This window comes from Erigeron canadensis, chromosome 5 (assembly GCF_010389155.1).
Source record: "Erigeron canadensis isolate Cc75 chromosome 5, C_canadensis_v1, whole genome shotgun sequence".
NCBI classification, from domain to species: domain Eukaryota; kingdom Viridiplantae; phylum Streptophyta; class Magnoliopsida; order Asterales; family Asteraceae; genus Erigeron; species Erigeron canadensis.
The window spans coordinates 11971899-11982033 of NC_057765.1; the positions used below are offsets into that span (position 1 = coordinate 11971899).

General features: G+C 34.9%; 1 protein-coding gene across 1 annotated transcript; it reads left to right on the top strand.

The window, feature by feature from the left end:
* The first annotated feature begins 7945 nt into the window (after positions 1 to 7945).
* LOC122601212 lies at positions 7946 to 9145 on the top strand. Its single transcript, XM_043773975.1, has one exon. It carries the CDS (start codon positions 7946 to 7948, stop codon positions 9143 to 9145), a length of 1200 nt encoding a protein of 399 aa, XP_043629910.1.
* The last annotated feature ends 990 nt before the right edge of the window (positions 9146 to 10135 follow it).

Consider the following 10135-nt stretch of genomic DNA (forward strand, 5'->3'; position numbering starts at 1 on the left):
CCAATCTAAAGGATCGGTTACCCATTATACGTACCAACAACACCACACACCACAAGAGATCGAACAAGCATGAACTATGAACCAAGGAGGCTGGCCAGAACGATCTTGGGCTCAAGATTGCCCCACCAGGATCGTCCCAAGTGCCAAACACGGCTGAACAGGAACTTGAACATCACACAAAGATCTAGATCGAATCCGGGACATGTTAGAACATAAAACTTGTACAGTATGCACATAAACACTAACCATTAACACTTTTAACGATTTCAAGATCATCTATAACTTAAATAAGGTGTGGCACATCAAGAACAAGTTTCCTTACTTTTTCAAAATTGGGTTTTGTAGATTAAAACATGTTGTGACCCAAATTTGTTCACATATATGTTATTAAACACATTTAGACACAAACCCATCAATCATTAACACGATTTCATATCAAAATTGGACCAAATCATCAAGAACATAAAGTTGAAAAAGTTCACTTTTAATTTGATCAAAAACTCATAATTTGTTGTTGTTACTTGGGATTTGATTCAGGAAATACGTTATGATTATCACAAGGATGCTAGAAGTACAAGTGAGAAAGGATGAATCCAAAATCAAAGGATGAATTTATGGTGGAAAAATGTGGCTGCAAGGTGTTTTAGTGTGAGAAAGTAGAGAGAAGAAGAGGATGAATAGTGAATGACTTCTCTCTAGGTTTCCATCTTTTTCTATATATACATTTCCATATTTAATGAACCCAATAAATGCAAGGACCATTTGTGAACATTTTGAACTAGAACTTTAATGAACATGAACGTTTATGAACCGAACTTTAATATTTCATTGCACATAATTATGAACTCATCAAATAAATCAAGATTTAAGATCAAATTGACCTTCATATAAGCACATAATTCAAGTCTAAAGCACGTCAAGAACTTAGATAAATTGAACTGTCTGGCCGTTCTAATGGCAAATGTACGTTTTTAAGAACTTAATAAGAACATTTCTAAGACGGTTATTACATTTGGTCGAGTTCAACCATAAGGTTGAGCTCAACCTCAACTCATTTCGGTTTCGTAAGCTTTTCGGTTAAAATCTTCGGTTTTATCTAGTTTCGATTAAATTCGAGTAAAACTTATTTTGGGCTATGTAATGATTTTAAACCAGGTTGTATTGATAAAATAATGTATTTTAAACTTAAGAAAGGTCATTGGTGTCAAATCTAGACTCTTGTTCGGTTTATTCGAGTCTCGTAAATTTTAACAAACCTCGTTTCAAAAATAAAATAAAGACATATGGACTTAAAGGCATTTCTAATAGGCTAAGACTTAAGACAAAAGACGTTCATTTTGACTTATCATGTATTATTGATAGGTGTTGATTGTCGTGGACTTTGATTGTACTTGTCGTGCTCTTTCATTATACTGTCATAACACTTTTCAGGTGAGTTTCGTAGCCCCTCTTTTTACAAGTTTTTGGGGTGGAAAGTATACTTGTGCTTTTTAAACAGTTTTGTCGATTTCTGTTTATGTTCAATATTGAGCCTGTGCGTATAGAGTTATTTGTGCTATTTGTCGTGCCCTGATCTTGTTTGTATGTGTGTGATTATGTGTTTGTATGTTGTGCTTTGGACATGCTTATTGTGTGAGTTTGAGACTTGGACTTGAGACTTGAGACCTGGACTAAGGCAAGTACCGTAAGGCCGGACTTTGAGACTTTGGGTCTCGTGACTTTGAGACTTGTAACATTGAGACTTTGGGACTTGAGACTTGAGACTGGTGACTTGATATAGCGTAACTCTGCTCATTTTATATTGAACAAATATTTGTTTGACCTAAAAGGATCGACAAAAGACTTATTTCATGATTAGACTTTTTGACTAAAACCTACAAACTCACCAACCTTTGTGTTGACACATTTTAGTATACTTTTCAAGTACTCAAACTAATCAGAGATAAAGACTGCTATGCTAGGGACTTCGGAGATTAGTGCTCCTTTATTTATTGTTAGACTTTAAGGCTACATGCCTTGGATTATTTCTTTATGGACTTGGTTGTAATAAGCTATATTAGCACTGTTATGACTTTGAACTCATGTTTTTAGGAATATATTTTATTATATTCTATTTCATTTAGCAGTATCTATGTAATTCCATGTCATGCTGTACTTTTCATGACACCTCATGTTTCCGCCAACGGTGGGGTGTTATAATAATGGCTTCACTCAAAAGGATATTAGTTATCAAAGAACCTACTTGTCTGTCTTACAAAGGTTTCTTTGATGATTAGTACTGTTCTAGTAGCTTATTATGATTTAGAGCTACAATAGATAGATATTAAAACTTTCATAACTTACATGTTCATAAAGGAACCTTATAACTTTTAACCGAAGGTGAAGAAGACTTAGTCTGTAAGTCGATAAAAATCCATATATGGGTTGATGTAAGTAAACTTTAATAAAACTGTAATGTAATTCTATACGTCAATAATCAAGTGGATGAATGTACCTACCTAAAGATGTGTGGGAGCAAATAATGTAAACCTGTCCTTATATAGATGACATTCTTTTGACGAGTATATGTTATATAATGTCAAAACAATGCTAACTCATATTTGACATAATCGATCAGATGGGATATTATTTTCTTCCCATAAGTTTTTGTACTTAGTAGATCCTTATAAGTATAACATGCAATATTGCTCTCCTTTAGAGGATAATACGATAAATGAGATTACTTCCTTATGCTTAGAAGCCTTATATATGTTTCATTTGTTATAAGCCTTATGTATGTTCAAGTCTATACTCATTTAGATATTTTCTACATTGTTGGAACACTAGACCGATATAAGTATAGTTTTGGTCTAAATTATGATAAAAGCATCTTAGAAAGTACATCAATATCTATAAGAAGTGAAAGACTATAATTTGAACTATAAAAGGAAATGAGAAGATTAATTCTGGTTGACTACTCTGAACTATTATGTTGTCTTATTCAAAGGAAACATGATGTCAACTTCTGGGCAATATCCTTATGTCAGCAAACATAACTATCTCATGGAGGAGTTATAAGGAACTGTTACCGACCTTAGTCATTATGACATAATGTTGTTGGAAATTTATCAGTTGACTCATAAGTAACTTCATATTAGTAGTGTATTGAAGACTTATTGTGAAGTCAGCTACCTTAATTTCTCGAAGAGTAACGGTTTGAGAGGAGCTGCATTAGAATTTCAATACGAGATTATTGTTCTCAAACAGTAATAGTTTGAACAAGTAGAGGAAACTAAGTTCTCGTATTGAATATATTCATGATATGATTAATGGGGGTCCTGGGTTGAATAACTGACTCAATGAATGTATTTGTTTGCTACAATTCCAGTTTAAAACTAAAATGAGTATTAACTTATGATCAGACTAATCTAATATTCATAATAAATGATTACTCGGCCAAGTGGGAGAATGTTAGAATAAATATATATATATATATATTCATGTATTTATATATATTTATATGTGGCCCTTATAGTCATTTATCTAATTATAATGATCAATGACCTAATTACCCTAAATAATTAATAAGTAATTACAAGGTTGCGGAAGTCGCTAATCGTTCCCAGGTCGGTTGACAAGGGAGTACTCTGGTGTATACGGTGAGTACTCGGGGTCAAAGTGGCCAAGTCGAGGGGTACTCGGAGTAATCGGCCTACTCAACACCCTACCCTGTAGCGAGTACTCAGAGAGTACTCGGCTCCACTCGGTGAGTTTTACAACAGTGGGTAATTATTTAATGGACGTAATTACCATACTTATTAATTAGAGTTTCCCTTGGGTGTGCTTATATATAGAGATCACTAGGGGCCTAACAACATAACATAAAAATCATCCCCTCTAAATTCTCTCAAAACTCTTGTGGCCTGATCTCTGTCACCTAAACCCCATCCTTAGCGCATACCCTAAATGGGAACCCGACCCTCAACCGAGTCTTCCCTCTACGGCTTCTGGATGATTAAGTACACATCCCTAATTCATGTGTTTAGTTTATACATTAATTGATCACCAGAAGTACCATTATTATTTCTTTTTAAGGTTTTCTTTTTTAAAGCCCCTTTGATAATTTAGAAGTTTATATTAGTCATTGAAGTCTTTGACTAGCCCACAATTTCAATTAAAATGGTAATTTATATTACCGATTGTTATCTTTTTTTTTCTTCCTAATTTTATAACAGCTTTTCTAATACAATCTTAACTTTTAAAAACGTAATTAACCATATTCTCTTTTTTGTAATATATCTAATGGATCGTTATGAAAATATACTTTAACTATTGAAAAGATATTTCACATAAATATTGCTCTTATTCATATATTATAAGAAAGACACAAAAAAGATTTATATAAAAAAATTATAGCTTCTATATTAAAGGTTCACCCTTAATTTTATGTTAAATGTATAACTATTTAATAACCTTAACAGTAAACCTAAGGATTGTTTTTAGCAAAAACACGTAAAAGAAAAGTTCATTACTCAATAAAAGATTTTGGTTTTGTTGATAATTATTACAGTACAAAATATAATGAGTCAAGAGAAACATATGCATTACAAATTTTTATTTATTGAAAGAGGTTTAGTTAATATTAACTTTTAAAATTTAATTAATGTTTTTACTTTAACAATATATATATAAATATATATATGGGGATGAGAATATAAGGCTGTCAGATATTTAAGTTTAGGTGTGGAACATTCACATATTGTTTTTTTAATCCATAAAAATCATGGGGGCCTATGCATTTATTTATTAAACAATAAATAATAAAATCTCTTATATAAATAAAACAAGAATGGGATGACATCAATAATTTTTAAGAAAATCTTATTTGACATCATTAGGCTTTTTTGTATTAATTATTTATTTTATATCTAACTAATTATGACATCATCTATGAATTTTATTTTTTAGTCCCATCATTTAAAAGTTTTTAAAACTATCAAGCCTATTGTAAAATAAGCCTAATGTATAATAACATTTTTTTAATGATGTAGTAAAGGTTGAATCTTCTCTTTTTATTATAGCAACATTGATAACTTGCCATTAAAAATATAGATATTTTTACCTTACGGGTTTTTCTATGCTTCATTATGATAATAGACATGTATTTACAAAACTCGTTTAGAATACCCAGGTTGAACCCGGGCTAATTAGCTAGTATTAGTATGTGACGGGTTCCATACCTAAGCTTAGGTGTCGGACAACCTTATATTTCCTTATATATATATAATTATTAAAACAGTAGGAATCCGAATGATTATAGAGCATCTGCAAGTTAAAGCTAGCTTATAGCATTGCCACATATGATTAAATCCTACATGGCATTCTTATATATTCTTTAAAATATTTTAACAATAAATTTCTAAATATATATAGAGAAAAATATGAAGTAAAATAAAAAACGTAGGATTTTATTAAATGTTAAATATTATTTTGGTAAATATTTTTTCCCCTTATATAGATTTTGTACTATATTTTCTTTAAAAACGGCATCTAGCTTTTGCTAAGAGATTTCCCAAGTGATAGTTAGTGATTTGCTATTCCATGTAAACATTTTTGTAACACCCCAAGATTTTAAGGTAAAAGAAATTAACCTCTTTTCATAGTTTTGACATTAAATTAATTTCCTAGTATTTTATTTTCAGATATGGGGTTAATTTAGTTGGAACTTTAGAGGATAGCGGGTAAGATACCCACAAAAATTGGGATGGGTCGTGGCAGCTCCAAAGAATGTCAGCCCTCCACCTTATTGATGAATCACTCTTCCACTACTATTTTCTTTCTTCTTCACCTTCTTTTCATGCATTCCATCTCATTCTTTCAAAATCAAAGGTAAATTCTCTCAAGTTCAAGGAAGAATTTATAGTATTAATCATCACCAACATATAATCTTCATTCAAGAATTCAAAAGTTAGGGTTTGTGGGTCTTGGTGGTGGTGGCCGAAAATTGAGAGGAAAAGGGGAAGGAATTGTGAATTGAAAACCCTAATCTATTGTCTTCCATTGTTGAGGTATTGATTTCCCTTACTTTAGTTCTATCCTTCTTGTGAAATTAGGGTTCATGGAGTGAACCAATTTGGGAGTTTTGCTAGGAAATGAATTATGGTTAATTTTTCCCCAATTCCTTAGTTAATTTAGTTGTCATTGAGTTATATAATGTGTTTGATTTTGAAATAGATGAGTTCAATGTGATAAGTTGAGTTTGTAAGAAAAGATGAATTTTGCTAGTTATTGAAATGTGGATGAAAATGGTAGGATTAATGTTGTTGTTATAAATGTAAGTAACTCAATGACAAATGGGTTGGGTTTTGGGTTTAGAAAGGCTAGTAATTGATATGACTAGGTTGAGCTAGTCAAGTTGTGAATGTAAGCTTATGCATTTTATGATATGATTATAGGTTGAAGCTTGCTTGTGCTTTTCGTTTTAGCGTTGTTGTCCTTTTTGCGGAGGAGGTGAGTATATTTGGATACCTTTATGTATTAGTTGGATCAATTGACCACATCATGTTGAATCCTTTTGTCCATGATGGTTTTGACCATTTCATGTTGAAGTTTGTAAATCCATGTATGGTAATTGATGTAGCATGAGCCCATGTGGGGCATTTTAATATGAGGCCTAAGAACCTCCGGGGCCTAAGAATCCCGATAGTTGTTATGATATGAGGCCTAAGAACCTCCGGGGCCTAAGAATCCCGATAGATGTGATTGATATGATTGTTTAGCTTATATGGATCCATATATGTGTTGATAGTGTGCAAGGTGAGCATGTAAATGTGGCATGACGGTGTCATAGGTTACATGTGAAAGTCCTTGTACTTTGCCCTCCTTCGTATTCGTAAATGTATGCAAGTATATTCACTAAGCCTTTGCTTATGTTTTAGTTGTTTACCATTTTATAGGTAGTTCCGGAAGAAGGAACCAGTGTGATTGAATTGAAAGGGGTGATTAAAGCTTGAAGTGATTTTGGAAGACTTGAAGGTATTAGGTCATTCATGAATGAATGACAACTTTTGGTTTAGAGGCTTAGAAATCCCTCTCCACATGGCTCTTGGTACATTTTGATTTGATGGTCATACTTTTATTAAAATTGTGTAAATGATCAGGTGTAAACCTTTTAGAAAGTTTGTGAAGTTTCATTTTGGACGAAAATAGTGTCAAAATGGGTAAATGACCCATATGATGGTGTTCATGGGATTTGAAAACAAGTTGATGTTGTAATTAAGCTAAAACGTGTCTATGTTGTTGTTGTCAATCTCTGGAATGTGTTTTATGATGTTTGTTTTGAAATTTGAAGGTTACAAGTTTGATCATGTATTGAAACGGTTTTATGGTTGCTGAGCTGATGCTCACTACGGCGCAGTGAGGGTGGTTTTGCCCACTGCGGCGCAGTGGCAACCCACGGCCAAAAATGGTTTTCTTCCCACTACGGCGCAGTGGGGCTTTTTCCATTTTCAAGTCCGAGATCTCCCACTGTGGTGCAGTGGGGAGGGCTCAACCCACTGCGACGCAGTGGGGTATATAAAAAAAAATGAGTCGTGTTTTTCGGTTATCAAGTCCAGTCCTTTCAAGTTGGTATCAGAGGCGAGGTTTAAGGGATTTAGGTATTCCCTCATGTAGAGAGTGCCTAGATTTAAACCTTAGTTGAGACTCGACCTTAGGTGACCGAAATTTTATATGGGACCGAAAGATGCGTTTGATGATACTAGTTTATCAAATTGCTAGTATTTAAAGCACAATAAGAAGTCGGCCTTATTGTGGTTGAAATACTAACAATTTTATAAACTGACGTCATCAAACCTTAGGACGGTTTAGTATAAAGTTATAGGTTTTGGCTTTTAGCTCGTAGAGAGAGATAGGTTGTATATTTAGTATAAACCTTAGGACGGCTTTTATCTACTCTTATTATAGTATGGACGATCATCATAATGACGAAGATGAGCACCATAGACAAAATGAAGAAGAAGAGCCCGTATTTGACGAGGATAGCATGGATATATCGGATCAAATAGGGAGAGCTTTAGAAAAGTACACTCCCGTTTTACTCAAAAGGTTGAATGCAACGATGGAAGGGGCTATGAATAACCATATAGCTCAAATGATCACGGAAGAGGTTGCAATTAACGTGCAGCAAGAATTCGAGAAGCGTGATACCAAAGATAAAGGCAAGAAGACCGAAGATGAAAAGGAGGTGGAAGTGACCGGGGAAAGAATCTATAAGAAGAAGTTCACTTTCCGAGATTTTGAAGTATGCCACCCTCCGGAGTATCACGGTGATCGTGATCCCATTGTTTGTACTCGGTGGATATCGGAGATAGAAGGAGCATTCCGTACTAGTCAATGCCCTACACATTTGAAGGTCATATTCGTGGTTGGTATGTTAAGAAGTGGTGGGGAAAGATGGTGGGATGGTTTGCTGGCTATTAAGAAGGGGGCACTAGATAATGTTGAATGGCCCGAATTTAAAGAAATGTTCTTCAAGGAGTTCCGGTCGGAGGCCGAGGTAACTAAGTTGAGGAGTGAGTTCCTCAATGATTGTCAAGGCAACATGAGCTTGAACGAATTTCGAGCCCAATTCTTGGACAAGGCTCAATTTTGTCCGGAATTTCTTGAAAATGACCAATTACTCAAGGAGCAATTCTATTTGAAGTTGAGGAAGAATCTTCGGGAGAAGATTAGCTTGCGTCAAATCGAGTCTTTCTCCATGTTGGCGGATGTGGCCCGAGATCATGAAATTGAGATGTTGAGGGTTGATGAAGGTGTTTTGAAAAGAAGGTATGAAGATGTAAATTCTCCAAGCAAGCGGCCTAGACAAGAGGGTAGTTCCGGTAACCACTCAAATAGAAGAAATGTTCCTTTTTGCCGCCAATGCAAGAAGAATCATTCGGGGGTATGTAGGGCGGCGGATAAGGGCTGTTATACTTGTGGGAAGCCGGGGCACACTAGTCAGGAATGTAGGTCTAAACCTCAAAAACCCATTATATGCTTCAAATGCTTTGAAGAGGGTCATATGAGAACTTCATGCCCTAAGTTGACCGAGGAGGAGAGACTCGAAGAGAGAAGAAGGGGGGTAGAGAGGAAGAACACCCAAGTTCAGGGAAACCCATGTTGAAGATCTTTTCAACTCACGGTGGAGCAAGCAAGAGACACGGATGATGTTGTCACAGGTACATTTCTTGTATATAATGTGCCTATGCGAATTCTCTTTGATTCGGGGGCGAATAGATCATTTGTTGACCAACAAAGTAATGGCCAAATGGCTGAATAAAGTCTACTTAAATAAATGCAACTATGGGTAACTAAAGCCAACATCCATAAGCTCCAGTAAAAGCTACCCATCTCAGAAGCATGCTACCAAGTCGCCAATCAATGCCTAACCTGAGAGCACAACACATTTTTCACAAAAACCAGTGTCAGCTATTAAAGCTGAGTAAGATAACATGTTAGTTTAATGAAAAGGATTGCCAATTAAATCAATTATAAAACAACTCATCCATATATAAAGGCACAACAACAATATCAACACAATCTGCATAGTAGGAATATTAAATCCTATAATGTGCCTAGCAATCCTCCATATCAACACTAGCTGCTTAACTGCACAAGCAACACAATCAACGCAAAGGTTATGCCAAATAAAATCTGCACAAATAAGTTGTATGAGGCGGCCACATGACCAAATAGGAAACCTCACACCCGACTAGATGGGTAGACCTTACGGGGTCCATCATTGTCGTTATGGATAGGCATAACCAAATCCATGAGTAACCCGTTACTACACTGGTGGTCAATCACTTCACCCGGAATTACTCTACCAAGGCTAATTGGGTCAAACGAGAAACATGTACGGTGCCCCCGAATGATCAACGCAGCACAACTAGCCTAAATAGGCTAACTGTGGGTTAAGCTTAACTCTTTCAACACAATGCTCGAGACTTATCTACACAAATAGGTTGCAACAAAATCTACTCATCAACACTGGGGCCCTTATCGTGCACGTGACATGGCAACTTAAATAACGTCTAGTGTTTTATGTCAACAAGTCCACACAAAATATTCACAACTCATACGACAAGCTACAAAAGTAAATCATGCAATAAAC

Excerpts from the sequence above, each read along its gene's own strand:
- LOC122601212 (XM_043773975.1), top strand. The coding sequence starts at position 7,946 with ATGGACGATCATCATAATGACGAAGATGAGCACCATAGACAAAATGAA.